Source organism: Poromitra crassiceps, assembly GCF_964638095.1.
Source record: "Poromitra crassiceps genome assembly, chromosome: 22".
Classification (NCBI taxonomy): Eukaryota; Metazoa; Chordata; class Actinopteri; order Beryciformes; family Melamphaidae; genus Poromitra; species Poromitra crassiceps.
Window position 1 is genome coordinate 15,415,146 of NC_139647.1, and position 23,232 is coordinate 15,438,377.

A 23,232-nucleotide genomic window follows, 5' to 3' on the forward strand; every position below is an offset into this window, starting at 1 on the left:
TGCCGACTGTCTCTATGGATCAAGACTGATGCTGCACGTCATCCCTCTCCCACTGTGGAAGATGGAATCATCATGTTTAAAACATACATTACGAGTTACATGATTTGATTCCATTTGATCTGCCTACCTCTCCACCAGCACATGACTTCTGCATGGCCCCGCCCCTTCTGCACCACGGCCCCGCCCTCAAGAGTCCGGATTGGTTCTGCCATGCCGTTTTTTCTTTCTTTCTCTCTCTCTCAAATTGTTTCCAAACTTTCCACCCAGTTTGAAGAAGGAAAGCTGGGAGAAAGTTCTCAGGCTGCAGATAAGAGACTGAGAACTGAGCCTATTGGTTTAGATGCTGGCCTCTGTCGACCAATCGCCATCAATGTCCTTTTTACTTTTGGAGGGTGCAGCGAGTGACCCGAGAGGGGAGGGGGCGGGGTTAGAGAAGAGGGTTGGAGGGCAGGTGGGATGAGAGAGCGGGTGGATGTTGAGGATGGGGAGGCGAGGAGGTGGAGAGGCACTCGACAGTGAGGATTCAACCTCGACGCACTCCAGAGCCACGACCTGCTCGACACGCCGCTGTTGAACATGTGATCAGTGGGCGTGCTTCAGCGTGACCCGGGCCTGACCTCTTCTCTCTCTCTGCCTGGTCCTCTTACGCACTCTTGGAAGAGTAGCCGCTTGAGATGCATATGGCCGCTTAATGCAAACGCTGCACGGGGCACTTCAGTTGACCTTTGACCTTTCCCCACATGCACACTCTAGCCCACACGTACAGATGACAGAGGTTCCTCCACACAGTGGGACCTCTTATCTCAACCTCTTACAGTAGATCATATCTCTTCTCCTCTGCTTGCTGTGTTTTGAAATTTACAAAAATGTTCTGATCATACGTTACCATTTTTGGTCCACTGGCCAGCTAGAGGGCTAGCGTAGCGGACCATGCGACATGTTTTATCTGGCTCTAGATTTGCTTTTAACTCGCTTTATTTTTCTTTTGCTTTCATATTTCTTTTTCTCTTATTCTTATGTGAGACATGTTGATTTGTGTGTATTCTATTTCATTGTTTGTCTGTCATGTCATGATATATAGATAGATAGATGATAGATAGATAACCTTTCTGCAGCAGTTCCGTGTCTCCTTTTTCCACCATGCTGACGATGATGTCGTGGATGCGAGGCAGGCACCTGTAGTGCTTCTGACAGTCAATGGCTGCATCTAGAGCTCCAGACAGGTCCTCACTACACACACACACACACACACACACACACACACACACACAGGAAGAAAAGAAGAGAGAGCGAGTTAGGTGACAGGTTCGTCCAATCAGGCGGGACTGCGTCGATAGAGAACAGAGGATGTGTCACAGGGTGTTGTCCCTCCTGCCTGTCCCTCCTCTCTGCCTCTGTCTGTCCCTCCTGTCTGTCCCTCCTCTCAGCCTCCGTCTGTCCCTCCTGCATGTCCCTCCTGCCTGTCCCTCCTCTCCACCTCTGCCTGTCCCTCCTCTCCACCTCTGTCTGTCCCTCCTGTCTGTCCTTCCTGCCTGTCCCTCCTCTCAGCCTCTGCCTGTCCCTCTCGAGCTAACAGACAAACAAAAAAAGGCCAGTTGGGAGGATGAGTGTTTCTGATGGAGTGATAAAGAGAGGGAGAGAGAGGAAACGAGAGAGAGAGAGAGAGAGGGGGACCACTTCAATCCCCTCTATTGTGACAGCACTGCCATCAATCTGCTGATTGGGTAATTACCATGTCAATCACACAGAGGTCAAAGCAGATAGGGCAGCCATGGGGAAGGAAGGGGGGCAGAGTGAGAGTGAGAAAGAGACAGACAGGAAGAGAGCGAGAGATGGAGAGAGAGAGAGAGAGAGAGAGAGAGCGAGCGAGCGGGTATCATTTCTCAAGTGTTTTCTCCTCACATCAATTAAGACAGAAATATGCCCAAAAAGACCAACAAGCCAGAGGGGGGCAAGAAAACGGAAGAGAGTGTGGGAGGGAGGAGAGGGAGGAGGGAGGAGAGGGAGGGAGGAGAGAAATGGAGGGAGGAGAGAGATGGAGGAGAGGGAGGGAGGGAGGAGAGGGAGGGAGGAGAGAGATGGAGGGAGGAGGGAGGAGAGAGATGGAGGAGAGGGAGGGAGGGAGGAGGGAGGAGAGGGAGGGAGGGAGGAGAGGGAGGGAGGGAGGAGGGAGGAGAGAGATGGAGGAGAGGGAGGGAGGGAGGAGGGAGGAGAGGGAGGGAGGGAGGAGGGGGGAGGAGGGAGATGGAGGAGAGGGAGGGAGGAGAGGGAGGAGGGAGGAGAGGGAGGGAGGAGAGGGAGGGAGGAGAGAGAGGGAGGAGGGAGGAGAGGGAGGGAGGAGAGAGAGGGAGGAGAGGGAGGAGGGAGGAGAGGGAGGGAGGAGAGGGAGGGAGGAGAGAGAGGGAGGAGAGGGAGGGAGGAGAGAGATGGAGGAGAGATGGAGGAGAGGGAGGAGTGATTAGGGGTGGAAGGTAAAGAGGTGTGCTAATTGAAATGAAGAGGGACAACATTATTCAGCAGCACCAGTCAAGAGGCTGTTCAACTGCACAACACAGAGAGGGAGAGAGAGAGACACACACACACACACACACACACACACACAGAGAGAGAGACAGAGAGAGAGACAGAGAGAGTTGTTAGAGAAGTTGAGACAGAATGTCACTTCCTACTGCACTGTGACAAATCTAAGGATGTGAGAGGGGGAGGGGCTCTGTAATGAGCGTAATGTGGCTGATATATGCACACTTTACTGTAAGTGTTGTTGTGGTGAACGCAACTGACTAGACTGGAGCCCCTCCCCGCCACACACTGTAGGAGGAGCCAGGCAGAGCTACACTCACTCCTCCACCCTCTTCATCTCTCTATCATTCAGCCTCTCTTATCTGTCCACCTCATCCATTCATCCACCCACCTCCACCACGTGACCACGCCTCCTTCTCCTAACAACCTCCACCACGTGACCACGCCTCCTTCTCCTAACAACCTCCACCACGTGACCACGCCTCCTTCTCCTAACAACCTCCACCACGTGACCACGCCTCCTTCTCCTAACAACCTCCACCACGTGACCACGCCTCCTTCTCCTAACAACCTCCACCACGTGACCACGCCTCCTTCTCCTAACAACCTCCACCACGTGACCACGCCTCCTTCTCCTAACAACCTCCACCACGTGACCACGCCTCTTTCTCCTAACAACCTCCACCACGTGACCACGCCTCCTTCTCCTAACAACCTCCACCACGTGACCACGCCTCTTTCTCCTAACAACCTCCACCACGTGACCACGCCTCCTTCTCCTAACAACCTCCACCATGTGACCACGCCTCCTTCTCCCAACAACCACCACCACGTGACCACGCCTCCTTCTCCACCACGTGACCACGCCTCCTTCTCCTAACAACCTCCACCACGTGACCACGCCTCCTTCTCCTAACGACCTCCACCACGTGACCACGCCTCCTTCTCCTAACGACCTCCACCACGTGACCACGCCTCCTTCTCCTAACAACCTCCACCACGTGACCACGCCTCCTTCTCCTAACGACCTCCACCACGTGACCACGCCTCCTTCTCCTAACGACCTCCACCACGTGACCACGCCTCCTTCTCCTAACAACCTCCACCACGTGACCACGCCTCCTTCTCCTAACAACCTCCACCACGTGACCACGCCTCCTTCTCCTAACGAGACATCTTTCAAAAAGATTAATAATATCCCCATCACTCTTGGCTAAAATAGAGCCCCTCTCTCCTCCCCTCTCTAGTTTCCGCCCCCGCCGATCTAACCACACAAAAAAGAAACGTGCTAAAGATGTGGAAAGATGGATAATTTCCCCTAGGTACAATTTAACTGTCACTTTGCGTTGCCATTGACTGTCTGCAGTGCACAGCCTCGTTAATGTCCCCAACTTTGCATGTCAGCCACTTTCCAGCCAATTAAGCCCTGAAAAAATAACGAGCACCGAGACAAGCTCATCTCACTCCTCCTCTTTCTCTCCCTCCTCTCCTCTGTCCCCCTCCTTCTCTCCCTCCACTCCTCTTTCTCTCCCTCCTCTCCTCTCACTCCCTCTCTTTCTCTCCCTCCTCTCACTCCCCCTCCTCTCCTCTCTGTCTCTCCCTCCTCTCCTCTGTCCCTCTCTTTCTCTCCCTCCTCCTCTTTCTCTCCCTCCTCTCCTCTCTTCCTCTCCCTCCTCTCCTCTGTGCCCCTCTTTCTCTCCCTCCTCTCCTCTTTCTCTCCCTCCTCTCCTCTAACTCCCCCTCTTTCTCTCCCTCCTCTCCTCTTTCTCTCCCTCCTCTCCTCTATGTGCCCCTCTTTCTCTCCCTCCTCTCCTCTTTCTCTCCCTCCTCTCCTCTCTGTCCCTCTTTCGCTCCCTCCTCTCCTCTCTTTCTCTCCCTCCTCTCCTCTCACTCCCTCTCTTTCTCTCCCTCCTCTCCTCTCTTTCTCTCCTCCTCTCCTCTCACTCCCACTCTTTCTCTCCCTCCTCTCCTCTCACTCCCCCTCTCTTTCTCTCCCTCCTCTCCCTCCTCCTCTCCTCTCACTCCCTCTCTTTCTCTCCCTCCTCTCCTCTCTCCTCACTCCCCCTCTCTCTCTCTCCCTCCTCTCCTCTCTGTCCCTCTTTCTCTCTCTCCCTCCTCTCCTCTCACTCCCCCTCTCTTTCTCTCCCTCCTCTCCTCTCCTCTCTGTCCCCCTCCTTTGCTCGGTGCACATCAGCAGGCCTGTTATCATATCAAGCCCCTGTCCTCGCACAGGGGGAGGCCAAGGTGTCTCTAATATATCTATATCTATATATATATACGTATCATGACACAGGTAGCCTGCTGTTTCAAGTGCTGAAGAACGGCACTTACAAATATTCATGCAGGTGAATGCGTGCGTGATGGACACACCTGACACCCTGATGAGTGTGTGTACGCGCCGTGCAATATACCACAATACATGTGGAAGTAGAGAAATGAAGTAGAAGTAGAATCACATATAGAATAGAACAAAATACCACAATATAGAAAAACGACCCCAAGATAAATATTTGCAACACTCAACATATAATACCAAATCTGGTGGGAGCTTGGGAAAAAAACATTCTCCTAGAATTGGTCGGGCCCAGCAGCACCGCAACGGCCGGCCCGGCCCGACAGACTCAAGCACACAACCAGTTGAATTCAGCAAGGAGCTTTGTGAAGTTGCAGGAGTAAATCATTTGGTCCATAAATCCATGACTCTCTGTATTGCAGGTAGATAGAGAACAGTGGAACTATGATAACCAATCAAAAGAGTCATTCTTCTACATGATCTAATTGTGTTCACTTGTCAATTAAATAATGTTTAATAATTTGGGAATTTGCTGGGGACAACCTGGCACCCCCTCGAGGACCCCCTGGTGGTCCCCGCCTCCCCGGACCCCACGCTGAGAACCACCGGTCTATCTTTTCTTCTTTCCATCTCCCCATCCTCTCACTCCTGTCTTCCACCTCTTGCCCTACTCCATGTTCTCTTCTGCCCAATTCTTTTACCTATGGCTTCTCTTTCCATCTCCTCTTCTCAGCAGTGAAACACCTAGTCGTCTCTTCACCTCTCCTGGTCCTCCTTCTCCTCTCACTCTGGGCCCCACTTCAACTCATTGTCCACACAGTAGAAGATGGTAGAAATGAGTGGGAGTGAACCATCTCAACACACTCCTCTCTTGTGTCAGGTCTCCTCCCCTCCTGTCTATCTCCACCGTCTCTCTCTCCGTCTTATCTCACATCTCCTGCCAGCTCCACATTCTGTTGGACTCATTAGCATTTTCCGTCGCTAATCACCCCCTATAGGGGTACGGCGGAGGGGCGAGCTAGCTGCCTGGCTAGCGTAGCGGGTTAGCGTGCACAACGCTGTGCGGACGGGGAGGGAGGCTAACGGCGAGGCGCGTATGACGGGCTGTCAAGAGCTAATCTGCTGGAGAAGTGTTCATTAAGTCATTAGCGCTGACGCGGCGATGAGACGGCCGCGGGCGGGAGTGATGTACGCTTTGTCCTCTTTTATCCCTATGCACCCACCCCTCCTCCTCCCTACTGTCTGTCTGTCTGTCACTCCTCCTCCTCCCTACTGTCTGTCTGTCCCTCCTCCTCCCTACTGTCTGTCTGTCTGTCCCTCCTCCTCCCTACTGTCTGTCTGTCGCTCCTCCTCCTCCCTACTGTCTGTCTGTCCCTCCTCCTCCCTACTGTCTGTCTGTCCCTCCTCCTCCCTACTGTCTGTCTGTCTGTCCCTCCTCCTCCCTACTGTCTGTCTGTCCCTCCTCCTCCCTACTGTCTGTCTGTCCCTCCTCCTCCCTACTGTCTGTCTGTCGCTCCTCCTCCCTACTGTCTGTCTGTCCCTCCTCCTCCTCCCTACTGTCTGTCTGTCCCTCCTCCTCCCTACTGTCTGTCTGTCTGTCCCTCCTCCTCCCTACTGTCTGTCTGTCCCTCCTCCTCCCTACTGTCTGTCTGTCTGTCCCTCCTCCTCCCTACTGTCTGTCTGTCGCTCCTTCTCCTCCCTACTGTCTGTCTGTCCCTCCTCCTCCCTACTGTCTGTCTGTCCCTCCTCCTCCCTACTGTCTGTCTGTCTGTCCCTCCTCCTCCCTACTGTCTGTCTGTCCCTCCTCCTCCCTACTGTCTGTCTGTCCCTCCTCCTCCCTACTGTCTGTCTGTCTGTCCCTCCTCCTCCCTACTGTCTGTCTGTCTGTCCCTCCTCCTCCTCCCTACTGTCTGTCTGTCGCTCCTCCTCCTCCCTACTGTCTGTCTGTCGCTCCTCCTCCTCCCTACTGTCTGTCTGTCTGTCGCTCCTCCTCCCTACTGTCTGTCTGTCGCTCCTCCTCCTCCCTACCGTCTGTCTGTCCATCCTTCCTCCTCCCTACTTAAAAAAAAAAAAAAATAGTGTAGCCCATAAATGAGTGTAATGCGACTGCAGTTGGTGGCGATAATCACCTCTAAGCTGGTATGCTGCCAACCAGCACTAACACTGAATAAAAATAAGCAGAACCATTTAACTGTAACAACACAGTTTTTATTTCTCATAACTATTCAGCTTAACTTTTCTTCAAACATCAACATAATAAACAAAATAAGACTTTTGCCTACGAGTGCAACTTGAGAAGAGGCTAATACGAAAAATCCCTAACCCTAAAAAAAAATAAAAAAAAATAAGTAGTTTTTTTCGGTTTGCACGTGATCAAACCAGTTTGGGCTCGTACACCGAACCGAACTGGTAAAACCGGGAATCGACCCATGCCTAATCAGCATCAGAGAATAAAAGTCATCGAATTGAAGATGTAAAAATATAAAAACATAGCAGCATAACAGAATGTAGCAGCATAGACATAGGTAAGTACTGTGTGTGTGTGTGTGTGCGTGTGTGTGTGTGTGTGTGTGTGTGTGTGTGTGTGTGTGTGTGTGTGTTGGCTGCTGTTGATGACCCAGGGGTAAATTAGCCTGCTAATCTCACAGAGGCAGTGATTAACGAGTGAACCTGCAAACTCTGTTTGTGCCAGAGACCTGACTTACAGCAAAACACACAGTGGCAGGGGAGCCGGTGTGTGTGTGTGTGTGTGTGTGAGTGTGTGTGTGTATGAGTGTGTGTGTGTGCGCATGCCTGTGTGAGTGTGTGTGTGTATGAGTGTGTGTACACAAGCTTCATGTGCAAAGGTGTGGACTTGGCCTAGCTCTCCCACAGCATGTACAGTAGAGGTAAACAGTGTGTGTGTGTGTGTGTGTGTGTGTGTGTGTGTGTGTGTGTGTGTGTGTGCGCGCGTGCGTGTGAGTATGTGCACTCCATGGCTGTGGTAAATCCAGCAATTAGTGCTCTGTACATAATTAACATGCTAATGAGTTGATCTACTTAAAAGCTGTTCTGACAAATCGAGCGCGGACACACATACTCACACGCACACTGAATAGAGATGGAGGGGAGGGGGCGGGGCTACACCAGTGACCCCGGGCCGGTGTTTGATGAAGCTCATTTGCATATTGGCATTATAGGGAGGAGGCATCAATGGCCATTTCTAAACACACACACTCTCTCTCTCTCTCTCACACACACACACACACACACACACACACACCACCTTGGACTCAGAGTATGGGAGTAGATGTTTGGAGAGCTCGGGGCTGTGGGCATGGGAGGGGCTGCAGCTGGCAAACCCTCAAACAAACAAACAGAGACACACACACACACACCAATTTTCACATCCTCTCTCTGTCTGAATCGCTCACCCAGAATGTAACCCCAGCTATGATCATGGGGGAGGGGGGGGGGGAGTAACTCAATGAGACACACACACACACATACACAAACACAAACACACACACATTATACACACACACATTATACACACACACATTATACACACACACACACGGCAACTGAATTTGGCAAATAAAGCAACAAATGTGAAAACAAAGTGTTGGTTGGCTCAGCTCATCTTCAGCCATGCTCACCATGTATGAATGCCTTCATATTGTATTTGTGTGCGTCTTTTTGGCGAAAAGCAAGTGTGTGTGTGTGTGTTTGTGTGTGTGTGTGCGCACATTATGTTCACAGACAGGCATCGGTCTTTCTGCCAGTGTGTGTTGTGTGTGTATAATCTGTGTGTGCACCGTTTGTGTGTCAGTATTTTTGTGTTCTAACGCACACCATGTATCTCTCTGTGTGTACCTGTTCAGGTAGGTAACATCAGGTATCTCTCTGTGTGTACCTGTTCAGGTAGGTAACATCATGTATCTCTCTGTGTGTACCTGTTCAGGTAGGTAACGCACACCATGTATCTGTCTGTACCTGTTCAGGTAGGTAACATCATGTATCTCTCTGTGTGTACCTGTTCACATAGGTAACGCACACCATGTATCTGTCTGTACCTGTTCAGGTAGGTAACGCACACCACGTATCTCTCTGTGTGTACCTGTTCAGGTAGGTAACATCATGTATCTGTCTGTCTGTACCTGTTCAGGTAGGTAACATCATGTATCTGTCTGTCTGTACCTGTTCAGGTAGGTAACATCAGGTATCTCTCTGTGTGTACCTGTTCAGGTAGGTAACATCATGTATCTGTCTGTCTGTACCTGTTCAGGTAGGTAACATCATGTATCTCTCTGTGTGTACCTGTTCAGGTAGGTAACATCATGTATCTCTCTGTGTGTACCTGTTCAGGTAGGTAACGCACACCATGTATCTCTCTGTATCTGTTCAGGTAGGTAACATTATGTATCTCTCTGTGTGTACCTGTTCAGGTAGGTAACGCACACCATGTATATGTCTGTCTGTACCTGTTCAGGTAGGCGGTGATCAGCGGGGAGCAGAGATTGGTGGTGGGCTTGGCCAATCCCAGGGTGAAGATGGTGTCCTGGAGCCGGCGGACGGCGTCATGGCCGCCCGTGGCCGCGGCACCGGTCAGCATGTGGAAGAGCATGGTGACGTGAACGTCGTTCACCACCACCTCTTTCTCTTTCATCTCCTTCAGCAGGTCCACCGCCTCTGTGACAGAGGAGAGCAGAGGAGCATGGGTTATGGACATGTTAGCTTCACACCTCTGTGACAGAGGAGAGCAGAGGAGCGTGGGTTATGGACATGTTAGCTTCACACCTCTGTGACAGAGGAGAGCAGAGGAGCATGGGTTATGGACATGTTAGCTTCACACCTCTGTGACAGAGGAGAGCAGAGGAGCATGGGTTATGGACATGTTAGCTTCACACCTCTGTGACAGAGGAGAGCAGAGGAGCGTGGGTTATGGACATGTTAGCTTCACATGTGTTACTGCCATCTTCTGCTGCTCCAGCTCTCATCATGTACTGATGCTTCTGTGAGGGACGCAGGGACTAAGTCTTAGACGTGTGGCAAAGTGTGCTGGTCCTGAAGTCCACTGCCTCTCAATAGAAGGATGAAGAGATGAGCGATAGTGAGGGAGAGGAAGTCAGATGGAGAGGCAGGAAAAGCAACAGAATGAGAGAGAGCGCAAGAGAGAGAGAGAGAGTGAGAGAGAGAGTGAGAGAGCAGAAGAGAGTGTGTGAGAGAGAGAGAGTGAGAGATAGAGTGAGAGAGAGAGAGAGAGAGTGAGAGAGCACAAGAGAGAGTGAGAGCGCAAGAGAGAGTGAGACAGTGAGTGTGTGTGAGAGAGAGAGAGTGAGAGAGCACAAGAGAGACAGAGTGAGAGAGTGTGAGAGAGAGAGTGAGAGAGTGTGAGAGTGAGAGAGCATAAGAGAGTGAGAGAGTGTGAGAGAGTGTGAGAGCATAAGATAGTGAGAGAGTGTGAGAGAGAGTGTAAGAGAGAGTGAGAGAGCATAAGATAGTGAGAGAGAGAGTGAGAGAGCATGAGAGAGAGAGCATAAGAGAGAGTGTGAGAGAGAGAGTGTGAGAGAGTGAGAGAGCATAAGAGAGTGAGAGAGAGTGAGAAAGAGTGAGTGAGAGAGAGTGAAAGAGAGTGAAAGAGAGATAGTGAGAGAGAGAGTGAAAGAGTGAGAGAGAGTGAAAGAGTGAAAGAGAGAGAGAGAGTGAAATAGAGAGAGAGAGAGAGTGAAAGAGAGAGAGAGTGAGAGAGAGAGAGTGAAAGAGAGAGTGAGAGAGAGAGAGAGAGTGAAAGAGAGAGAGAGAGAGAGTGAAAGAGAGAGAGAGAGAGAGTGAAAGAGAGAGAGAGAGAGTGAAAGAGAGAGAGAGAGAGGTGGGCAGATCTTGGCTGGGAGAGAGCAGGCAGTGTGAACATGATAAAAGGCCCTTTAGCTAATTCCATGTGGGGAAAACAAAGCCATGTTAAAGCAGCATTTGGAGCCAGCAGCAGGGATGGATAATGCCAACCGGCTGCTAATTGCTACTTGCAGTTTTCTAAACGAGACTACAATTAGCAGAACCCCGACAATGGAGGCCGGCTTTTTGCAAAGCACTCGGGGACTAAATTATAGGTATGCGGCGCCGAGGGCCCGAGAAAGACCCACGCGAGCGGGACGGGGGGTGGAGCGGTTCGGTCAAACTCCAACCGCTAATGGAGGGCTTTTTCCCGGGCCACGCGCCCATCTGGCCAACGCTACCACGAGCTAAATGCTGTAGCGGGAGTGGGAGTGTGTGTGTGTGTGTGTGTGCGTGTGTGTGTGTGTGCGTGCGTGTGTGTGTGCGTGTGCGTAGCTGTGGTAGATCTGAGCGAGGTGATTAAGATGTGTTTACTGTCTATTTAGACAGCAGCTAATGGGCTGATAGCGATACAGCTGCTCTCCACCACAGATACTAATCTACACTGCCTGAAAAAGAGAGGGCAGAGAGGCACAGAGATATAATAATCGAGGGGTTTTCAAAGTGTGGGAGACTGAGCCTCCCCTCAGAGAACATACACACAGCTGCATCAAAACATGATGATGCACATACAAAGAATCGCCGCGATCAGATTTGTGAAACACATTTTTTTTTTTTGCGATTTCCTTCTCCCCGGTTTCTCCTCTCGACAGCCTGAGCTCACGTCAACAGAGGCAGCCAGCCAGACTGTGTCTCACGTGCATCTGATCGGCCATTTTGAAAACTCAGATCAAAGCCCATAGAGCCGATATCGGCGCCCGATCGATCGGAGCATCCCTACTTTATAGTGAACAACAGATCTAGTGTTTTTCCTTTAAATGTCTGGAAGAGCTCACAGATCAAATTGTCTCGAGAATGTTTGTAACTGATTGTGTTTAAATGAGCATATGATATCATCTGAATTGAATCAAATTGAAATCGTATCATGATGGCAGACTTTGTGATATCAGCAAATACAGAATCGATATGATATCGTATATTATCGTGATGAAACTTGTGATTCCCAATCCCGCCCCTAACCCAACACATGTGGGCTGAGGGACAGACAGGGCATCTTCATCTCTCCACCTCTCTGCAGCGCTAGTTTCAGCTTCTGTTCTATTTAGGCACGAAGTCAATGCAAGTTGTGAGCGGGGGCAGGACAGCGCCTGGCAAAAGAGAGCGAGGCGTGGACTAGGGATGTTCATTTTGAACAATTTCCATAATCGAAATTCTGGAAAATGAACGATCAATTATCGATTATCGATAGCGTAATAATAATAATAATAATAATAATAATTATTATTATATATATATATATATATATATATATATATATATATATTTTTTTTTACTCTGGTCTGGTAATAACGTTGCGCGTTCTCGGCCAGCTATAATGGCGATGCCGCTGTGTAGTAAGAATATCAGACACTAGCGCTGTGGCCAGGTAAACAAACATGTTACATGTCAGGTTACATGATGTAAGGCAATCGGCGTCTTCCAGCTTAGCCGACAGCACAAGAGTCAAATCAACAGGCCTGAGCCTCACTGAGGTCCGCAGACCGCTGGGTGCGTTTGTTTGTGTCCCCGGCGCATGCCGGTGTGAATTCCCCATGTTTAAAACAGTTTTGTTGGCACAAAGGCCCGTGCCCAGCCAGAAAACTAGAGACTATATGAAGCTCCACCTCACGTTAGTCAGCTGTGCAATGGAGTGGGGCGAGGAGGAACGAATTCCACCCAAACCTAGTCCGAAAAAAAAAAAAATAATAATAATAATCGATAAAAATTCCACATGATTGAATTAATTCCTCAACGATCAATTTAGGACTATCGATGATTGATGAACATCCCTAGCGTGGACAAAACAGAGTGATTCTGGTGTGAATGGCTCCTGCTAGAAGCTTCCATCAAGTGCTGCTTCTGAGATGTCTATGGTGTGAACCAAGGTATGTGTGTGTGTGTGTGTGTGTGTGTGTGTGTGTGTGTGTGTGTGTGTGTGTGTGTGTGTGTGCATGTTGGGACAGAGAGACATGGCCAGCAGTCAAGCTGTGGAACATTAGATGAACCAATGGGCTGTGTGATGTTTGTTTACCTGGCCTGTGTGTATCCCTGTGTGTGTGTGTGTGTGTGTGTGTGTGTGTGTGTGTGTGTGTGTGTGTCTGTCTATCTGTGTGTGTGTGTGTGTGTGTGTGTGTGTGTGTCTGTCTGTCTGTCTGTCTGTGTGTGTGTGTGGTCTGGCTTGCTATGCTGTCTGTGATGGTTGGCTGAGCTGATGGATATGCATACTGGCTAAACGGGCAGTTGAAGGAAGAGCTCCGGGGGGGGGAAGAAGGCTTGGATGTTGGATGGAGCGAGTTGGCTGGTGTAGCTCCAGATCAGCTCCAAGTCATTGGTCTCAGTGATTATGTTTCAAATGTTTTAAAGAAGAGATTTGAAAAAAAGAAGGATAAAGACGTTTTGAAATCTTAAAGAATATAGGATGAAGATGTTTACAACATTTTTGGAACTGGTTATGGAGCATATGGAGTGGAGCATACAACAATAATAGTAATAATATTTGGGGGGAGAGTGTTCTCTGAGGGGAGACCCTCTCCTCTCTCCCACACTTTGAAAACACAGATGAATGGAAAACCAATGAATGGACAGATGGAGCTCTGGTTGGACAGATGGAGCTCTGGTTGGACAGATGGAGCGCTGGTTGGACAGTAGAAGGACAGGGAGGCACGGAGGTCAACGGTGAGCAGCACCCGAGGATAGGTGTTGGAAGGAGAGGAAGGAATGGAAAAGAAGGTTGAGAGAGGAAAGGTGGAAGGAAGGAGAAACAGGGAGAACATCAACAAAAGGATGGAGGAAGAGAAGAGAGGGAGAAGGTTGCTTGGAGAGATGGACCGGGGGGGGAGGGGGCATTAGAGTGGGTGAGAAACAGTTTGAGGAGAGATGCCAGGAGGCATGATCTTCAAGTGGACCTGCTGTGTGCTGGGAGCCAGGCGGACTCACGTCTGGGCGGGCAGGGGCATGCTAACATCCAGGTTAGCCATGTGTGCTAATGTGGATGACAAGCGTCCCCTCCATATGCACACTCTGGCTAATGGCAAACGCGTTAGCACCGCCTATACACACACACACACACACATGGACGGACACACCAACCGCCGTCCCCACCAAGTGCCTTTTTGCTTGAATTCACATGCAAATGTAAATGTGTATGTGTGTGTGTGTGTGTGTGTGTGTGTGTGTGTGTGTGTGTGTGTGTGTGTGTGTGTGTGTGTGTGTGTGTGTGTGGCTGTGTGTGTTCTTGTGTGAAATGTTCAAAGCATTTTGGCGGACACATGATCAGCATCTAGAGATGTAACGGTATGAACATTTCACATCACGATTGAAATGATCACGGTTATCGTATTATCACGGTATTCGTAAAAGATTGCTGAAAATGTTCAAAAAGTACTGAGAGACTCACTGAAATCATTTTACAACGTTTCATATTGAAAACTCAGACCCAAAAAGGATTGAGACAACTTTGGTTGATGATGGACAGTATTTATTTACCATGTGTTTCAAAGCACTGTAACCACGGTAATCACGGTACCACGGTTTTAATGATAATGAAATTTTGAAACGGTACGGTTATCGTAAGGAATTTTATCACGGTTATCATTAAAACTGGTTATCGTTGCATCCCTTATTCCTACAAGGCGGATTTCAATAATTCTGGAAAAATACACAGTCCTGTAATTCCCCCCACTCTCATTTCTCACTGATGCGTGTGCGTGTGTGTGTGTGTGTGTGTGTGTGTGTGTGTGTGTGTGGGGGGGGTGAACGAGGTAATGACACACATTGAGACGGAGAGAGAGAGAGCCCGTCAGATATAGACAGAAGCCGACGGAGAGATGGGGAGGAGAAGAGAGGCGAGGACAGGTGTGTGCCAAAGCAGAGAGCCAACACTGATGCTCATTGTGTCATTGGGTCTTGGATGGGCTGAAGGAAACCCAGCGTTGCAACATTGTGAAGAAGGCTGGAACATGTGGTTTGAGGGAAGGACAAAGACAGATTGGAGATGGGTCAGTGACACTCACACTTTGAGGCCTCTGGCCAGGCTTACTGTCAGGAACTCAGGAACTTACCCTCTACTCTGCCATGCTTGGAGAGCGCCGTGACCATGGAGATGTATTTACTGGGGTCCAGTGCTATCGATGAGTCCTTACGACTCCTGGAGACAGAGACAGACGGAGACAGACAGAGACAGACGGAGACAGACAGAGACAGACAGAGACAGACAGAGACAGACAGAGACAGACGGAGACAGAGATGAAGGCATTCCACTCACAGTACAGTAAGTTACAGTAACCCAACTCATCTCCTGTACTTTTGCTGCAGTTCAGTGTCCGACGCTGGAGCCTCGAGAGCAGCAGTGAGGAGAGAGATGCAGACCAGACATGAAGAGGAGGAGAGAGGCTCAGTCAACAGAGTGGCTGGACCCTGCGTTAACATCTCCCTCGTGTTCAACTCGAATGGCCGACTAAGCTGCAGCAGGTTCTGCAGGTGAGAACCTCGTCGTTCTGTCATTCCTCATTTTTGAACCCAGAATATTCCCACACATCAGATTTCACTTGTTTAGCAGGAGGACACGACGGGCAAGCCGAGTGGGCTTCAGCCATGCCGACGACGATTGACTGGAAAGATGCGCACCCCCCCCCCCCCCCCGTTGTGGCAAATGGCACTTCAAAATAAAACAGGAAATCAATAGGACTGTGACTTGTTAGTGAGTTAAGTTAGACCGCTTTTTCAAGTCACTCGGGACTCGGACGATATTCATTCTCATGTGACGATATTCACGATTATACGATTAATGTAAATTCACCTCAATACAATTATCTTGAGTGTTTATTATCGCGTCCCACCCCTGTGTGTGTGTGTGTGTGTGTGTGTGTGTCCTACTCCACTCACAGCTCCCGCTTCAGGTTGAGCGCCTCCTCCAGGTTGTCGTGGCGACAGCAGAAACTGATGAGGGTGGCGTAGCCGGCGGCCGTCATCTCGTCCTCGTGCTGCTGCTTCAGCTCCAGGGCGCGCTCCAACTTCTGATTGGATGAGACACACAGACACGTGATTGGATGAGACACACAGACACGTGATTGGATGAGACACACAGACACGTGATTGGATGAGACACACAGACACGTGATTGGATGAGACACACAGACACATGATTGGATGAGACACACGGACACAAAAATGATATGAAAAAGATCACGCTTGTGTTTTGTATCAGACGTGAAAGATCATCTCCTGGCTGCAGTGTTGTAGTGGAGTACGAGTCCCACTCGACTCGTGTTTTCAGGACTGCTGACTCGACTTGGACTTGAGCAATGATGACTTGGACTCAAGCATTGGGACTCTGAAGTTGGAGACGAGGATTGGGGCTTGTTAGTTGATAAAGACACCCCCTTGTTAGTTGATAAAGATGCCCCCCCCCATTTTTTGTAATAAGCCCTAATAACACTAATAATTTGGCATAAGGTATTGATAGCTATATTAATACTGTAACATTATTCAATTTTGTGCGAGGGCAGCGACGTGTGTTCTACCTACGCTCATGTTCAGTTCCCCTGGACTCAGACTCAGGTAATGACTCGAGTCGACTCACTCTTCTTTGGTGGCTCAGACTTGAACCCTGGAACCCTAACCCTAACCCTGGAAGTGAACCCTGGGGACCTGAGACTTGAACCCTGGGGACCTGAGACTTGAACCCTGGGGACCTGAGACTTGACTTGGACTAGATATAGTGACTTGCCTACAACAAGGCCTGACTGGACCGAGGCAGATTCTTGATGAACAAAGAGACTAAATTAACGAATACACAGATTTTGTTTTTGAGGGGGCGGAGGTTGGCGTGTTAAAATCATCAAATCAACAAAGCCTACCTCCTCTGCACACAGAGCGAATATGGCTTGTTTGAGTGTGGCGCCTAATGGCTTGTTGTCTGCTTTCAGTTCAGCCAGTCGCTTCTCCAGCAGAAGCACTTTGCCCTCAACAGCAGTCGCCTGGTGGAGAGAGAGAGAGAAAAACACACACTTACAGTACAGTATGCACATGTACATACACTACCTGCGTGTACACACATACACAAGTACACACATACACAAGTACATGTAGTTTTACCTCAAATTAAACCCACCATTTGAAACAGTGCTCCTACAGAATGACTGATCGCACACAATTAAGACAAATGATGCTACTGTTCAAAAGAAAAAAGTGGCAACACTTTAACCATCTAGATCCTCAAGATTTTAGAGGGTGATGGTGAATCTCTCAAACAGGTCTACAACATTTTGGAGTAAACCACTTGAAATCCATGATATCGCATTTATGTAGCATATATACCGGTAGTCTTTATAATATATCACGTATCCATTCGTCTGGCTTGTGCACACTATGCTACTCACAGTGGCGTGGGGATGATCACACTATGCTACTCACAGTGGGGTGGGGATGATCACACTATGCTACTCACAGTGGCGTGGGGCTGATCACACTATGCTACTCACAGTGGCGTGGGGATGATCACACTATGCTACTCACAGTGGCGTGGGGATGATCACACTATGCTACTCACAGTGGCGTGGGGCTGATCACACTATGCTACTCACAGTGGCGTGGGGCTGATCACACTATGCTACTCACAGTGGCGTGGGGATGATCACATTATGCTACTCACAGTGGCGTGGGGATGATCACATTATGCTACTCACAGTGGCGTGGGGATGATCACATTATGCTACTCACAGTGGCGTGGGGATGATCACACTATGCTACTCACAGTGGCGTGGGGATGATCACACTATGCTACTCACAGTGGCGTGGGGATGATCACATTATGCTACTCACAGTGGCGTGGGGATGATCACATTATGCTACTCACAGTGGCGTGGGGATGATCACATTATGCTACTCACAGTGGCGTGGAGATGATCAGACTATGCTACTCACAGTGGCGTGGGGCTGATCACACTATGCTACTCACAGTGGCGTGGGGATGATCACACTATGCTACTCACAGTGGCGTGGGGATGATCACACTATGCTACTCACAGTGGCGTGGGGCTGATCACACTATGCTACTCACAGTGGCGTGGGGATGATCACACTATGCTACTCACAGTGGCGTGGGGATGATCACACTATGCTACTCACAGTGGCGTGGAGATGATCAGCGGGCACAAAGCCGTTGGATGGCTGGTCTTTGGGGTCCACCAATGTCATCACATCCTGACACACAAACCAATCATTACATTAATACATTTGAGACGTGACGATACTGAAATAGGCCTACCAGTATAATACTACATCTACAACATCCTTAGGACTGGAATCAACACATTAGAAAATCTGTAGTAAAAATAGATCCTCAATGTCAAAGTTTCTGGTAAAATTCTGGCTGTGGTTCGTCGACTCTACCAACGCCTTTGTCAGATAATCAACCATCTATTCTAAAACTGAGGAATGATCATCTATTTTCCTGCTATGCCTACAACAGAAAGATATGATAAAACACAAGAAGTCAGGACAGCTGTGTTGTCTGCCTCTGTACCTTGATGAGCTCCGGGACGTTGTAGGAGTCCAGAAGGTTCCTGATGCCCCTGAAGATGTTTCCAGAGATGGTTATATTCTAGAGAAGGCAGAGGAGATGGTTATAATCTAGAGAAGGCAAAGGAGACGAGGGGATGAGAAATCAGCGGATCAGCAAAGCCCTGATCAACTCTTGGTACCACAGGACCAGGAGCTGAACCTGTTCAATTGTGGGTTAAATGCCATGACTGTTTGTTTTTGTTGGTTTTTTACAATCAGTGTCATTAAAAACTCAATCAAGTCTGACATTTTGATTCCTAAATTTCCTTTAAGAAAAAAAATACTAAAGATAATGTTTTGTGTTTTCTAAAGCTAGTCGTGTTAAAAAATACATGAAGCCGATACGATCAGCCGACACAAGCCAAAGAAGGAAATCACTGGATTAAACGTGCTTCACTCTGTTGCAGTTTGAATGATAGCCAAATGAAATGAACACAAAGTGTCTCAGGTAAGTAATCATTTCAGTACGACTTATCTTAAGAGTTCAGTTTGGAAAAAGATGAAAGTGTCCTACACCTTGCCTGTGCTGTCCTACCAGCCTGTGCTGTGGGACATATTGGACTTTCAAGTTCAACACATTGAATGACCACCAGTGGTCAGCAAGTGGTGAAATGTATCAGCATTTTTTATCTTCATTATTTGGATTCCAGCAGAAAGAGGCCTATTAGCTCTATCCCGAACCTAATTACCGCTAGTAAAGAAAAGGAAAAAGATCTGATTCAACAGTCGGGATAATTATATACAATCATTAAATAATTAATATTCTGGGCTTTCTAGTGATCGTCTGACTCATAGTGGTTCAGGTCTGGCAGTCCCAACCCCAAAAACTCAACCACCACCATGTACCTGGGCCTTGAGCAGCCTGAAGAACTTCCTCAGTTTCTCTTCCTGAGCCTGCACCTCGCTCTCTGGCATGTTGTCTATCAGGTTGTACAGGAAGAAGGCTGCTGAGTCTGGAAGAGGACGCACGCACACGCACACGCACACGCACACGCACACGCACACACACACACACACAAATTGTCTGGGGAATGCATTTCATTTGCACGGGATCCATTTGTGCATTTATACAATTTATCTGTAACCTCTGCAGTGTGTGTGTGTGTGTGTGTGTGTGTGTGTGTGTGTGTGTGTGTGTGTGTGTGTGTTCTGCTGACAGAGGCTGCTTTCGGTCGGGAGTGTGTGTGTGTGTGTGTGTGTGTGTGTGTGTGTGAGTGTGAGTGAATGTGGGGCTGCCAGCAGTGACAGCCCCCCGCCCCCCCCCCCACCCACATACAGATGTGGCTAACAGGATGTGACACGGATAACCGTCTCCATGGCTCCCACCAGCGCCGCTACGGGTGGGGTGAGGGGTCAAAAAGCCCACACACTGACACAGAGCGACACCAACACTCCACACACACACTGTCAGATAGGAGACGCTGCCAAGCAATGACACACACACACACACACACACACACCCACGCACAAACACACTACTCAGTCAGCGCTGTGTCAGCAGGCAGGGTCCATTTCCTCTGACAGAGAGAGCAGGTCTCTCTCTCTCTCTCTCTCTCTCTCTCTCTCTCTCACACACACACACACACACACACACACACACACACACACACACACAGAGACACACACACACACACACACACACACACACACACACACACACACACACCTATAGCACTCTAGACATAGCACACACAGGCTTCATAACACAAAGTGAGCCGGTCAGCAGTCTACTGCTACTGAGACTGCACATATACACAAACAACATGAGCACACGCACACATTAGTCTGTCATCTCAATGATAGTTGCAAGGTTATACTGCTGCAGAGAGGACAGATATACATGTCCACTCTGCACCACACATCAACATGCACACTTGACATTTGTCCACTACAGTAGCACTGCAGTCGCATGTCTGTTACACACACACACACACACACACACACACACACACACACACAACCTCCACCCTCCCACTTTCTGCCTCTCTTTTTTTTTTACGTTTTCAGAACATAAAAAAAAAGAAAAAGAACAGGGGGGGGAGAATAAAATAAAATAAAAAATACATAATATACATACAGTACATTCAACATTACAATGCTACAAAGTGGTGCTACCAGTCATATAAAATGCTTGTGTGCTTACAAAAAAATAAATACTGTACAAGGGATCCACTACAAGTGGTCCAAAAGAAAGTAAATTATGGTTCTGAGCCTGATCAAAATAGATCAGGAACGGCTCCCAGATAACAAAAGATTTCCTCAATGAATTGATCCTCTGGAACCTGAGTCTCTCCATACGTATAATTGAGACCATGTCTGTCAGCCACAGCTGAAAAGAAGGTGGAGAGGAGGACTTCCTTGGCAACAGTCATCCCGTGTCAGAGATTCACTTTCTGCCTCTCTATATATATAATATATATACCGTATATAGATATAGATATATAATATGTATATAAGTATATCTACTTTTTTTTTTGCATAATATCGTGCAGCCCTGTCAGATATTAATACCTTCCCTAGTGCAGTGTCTCAGTGTGTTCTTACCAGACGGCTTGGAGTCTCCCCTGGAGAAGCGCTCCTCTTTGTATAAGAGCTCAGTAATCTGGGAACCAAAAACACATAAATTAGACACACACACACACACACACAACTGATCAAATATGGCATCAAAACGGCCAAGGTTAGGGGGTTAGGCCATCCATCCTGAGCGTTTGTTCACACCAGGCGCTTAGCCACGCTGAAGCTGAGCTGACGCTAAACTGGTCACACAAGAAGCACTCTCTTTTCCTCAGCGTCAACTTCCATTGACTTCATGCCTGGCAGCTTCACGCTTCCAAAATAGAACTGAATCCTGAACGATGGCTTCAGCGCGGCTTGAGCGTGGCACGCGCCTGGCTGGTGTGGACGGCCTCGCCTGTTAACGACGACGCTGAAATTAAACTTGTGGCTTCAGCGTTGCTTCGGCGTATGGTGTGAACGCCCTGTAAAAGTGTATAACGCCACAGTGCTCCAAGGAGATTTAGGTGGCAGATGGCATTTGTCATATTTGATATATTCTCACCACATGTGATTATAACTGCAGGTAACGATGCAAACTAATTGTGTTTTCATGGCTATTCCAGAACATAAGCATGTTTATTTGACACTTTGATTAATATCTGTTTTCACAGTGGGAATGGAGCTTCTGTGTAGATTTGGTCATCTAGGCAAAACATTGACTTGGCTTAGTGATTGCTTTCAGCTATAGAACTTTTTTTTTAAGAAATCAGAGTGTAGAGAGTTTACCATAGACACACAGACACACACAATCACCCGAGTCTTACCTTGACCATGCTCTCCACATCAGAAGACCTGCAGGGGGCAGTAGAGGACAAGACATGAGCGCACAGCTAACTCTAACATGTCACTGAGGAGCAATGTGCTCACAAGTGTGAGGAGATGTGGCTTGAGATGATACAAGACACAAAGAAGGATGTCCAGGTTTTTGAACCCTCAACCATCAGGAATGATTTTCCTCCACTAGTTCAGAGGTTCTCAAATATTTTTCAGCCAGGGACCCCTTACATGATAGAAAATATACCGGGGACCCCCTCATTCTGATTTGTGATTCTGGGCTCATCTTAACACTTTGAGTGCCACGGCCCTTGGGCAAAAGGTTGCTTGCTGTGCCACATAGGCCGCAATGCATTTTAAAACAGTCATATAATTTTTTTAATAATTACTATGTAAACACTGAACACGCACAAATAACGATGAGACTCTCTTCTATCACCTGCAAAAAAAAGTTTATTGATCCCATTTTCCGTTCTTTAGTTATGAGCCGGAGAAGATAGCTTGATTGAAGCAAAAACATCCCTTTTTTTCTAGGAGCTGAGATAATGAGCCTTTTGTGAAATTAAACATTTCAAGCACATCACTGACTCTGAAGCTAATTTTCTGATGTCTGGGTCTGTCTGGGTGAAGTGTATGCTGCTCTGCTGCTCTGCGTGCTCCCCCCCCCCCCCCCCTCCCTCAACTGCACACGCCTCCTGGGTGTGTCTTATGTGTCTGGTGGCTCTCAGTCTCTGCTGAGTTTGCTGCGCACACACAGTGAATGGTGCGCGACATTCAGCTTTTTGGTTCCGCGTGTGTTTGTCACGGGCTGGCATGCTTCCAGTTCGGAATAATAAGGCTGATTATGTGAATGTGCTGTTGCAGCGTACATGGAGGTGCTCAGTTGTGACAGCGGATGCTGCTGCTGGGGGCACAGCTGGCGTTGTGCTCGTTTATGGAGGCACGTCGATGCATACGGACGGATGCGATGCGATTTCCTCATTTTCCCCAGTGACTATTTCTGTGTGTTTGGCTCCTTTTTCTCTGATCAGGAGAGTGCTGTCGCCACCTAATGGGTTTGTAAAATAGGTTATCGACCTCCAATAGCTACAATATTGTTAGAGGCGACGTAAGAAGCTTAGATCGACACCCCCCCGTCAAAAAAACAATTTGGAGTTATGACGCCATTTGGCGTCGCTGGCACTGTACGGTAAATTTCTAATGACGCCATATGGCGTCGCTGGCACTGAACGTGTTAATTGTTTCCACGGTAACGTGCTTGACTTTTAAATTGATAGGTTTGTTAGATAGATTAGAATGTAATCCATGAACCATTTTAGATTTTAACATTATTCTGTGGTTAAACTCTAGATGACAGTGTCCGGTAAACACCTAGAATGTCCAAGTTGCTTTAAAGCTTTAAGAATAAATGTGAAATGTTTTGGTGAAATAAAAACAGAATAAAGATAAATAAATGAGTTCAGATAAATTAGTAACTCAATTTGGTTTGCAAACAGTTAAGATTTTTTTTT

The 23,232-nt window shown here is 48.4% G+C and overlaps 1 protein-coding gene across 1 annotated transcript in view; it reads right to left on the reverse strand.

The window, feature by feature from the left end:
• Positions 1-23,232, reverse strand: part of lrpprc (leucine-rich pentatricopeptide repeat containing) — a gene marked incomplete at its 5' end in the record, with an annotated part of 71,185 nt that overhangs the window by 23,143 nt on the left and 24,810 nt on the right. Inside the window, 10 exon segments of the mRNA XM_083657987.1 lie at positions 1,106-1,230; positions 9,277-9,484; positions 14,887-14,972; positions 15,710-15,840; positions 16,684-16,803; positions 17,954-18,028; positions 18,351-18,428; positions 19,235-19,341; positions 20,933-20,990; positions 21,712-21,739. Coding sequence (XP_083514113.1) covers positions 1,106-1,230; positions 9,277-9,484; positions 14,887-14,972; positions 15,710-15,840; positions 16,684-16,803; positions 17,954-18,028; positions 18,351-18,428; positions 19,235-19,341; positions 20,933-20,990; positions 21,712-21,739 — 1,016 coding nt within the window.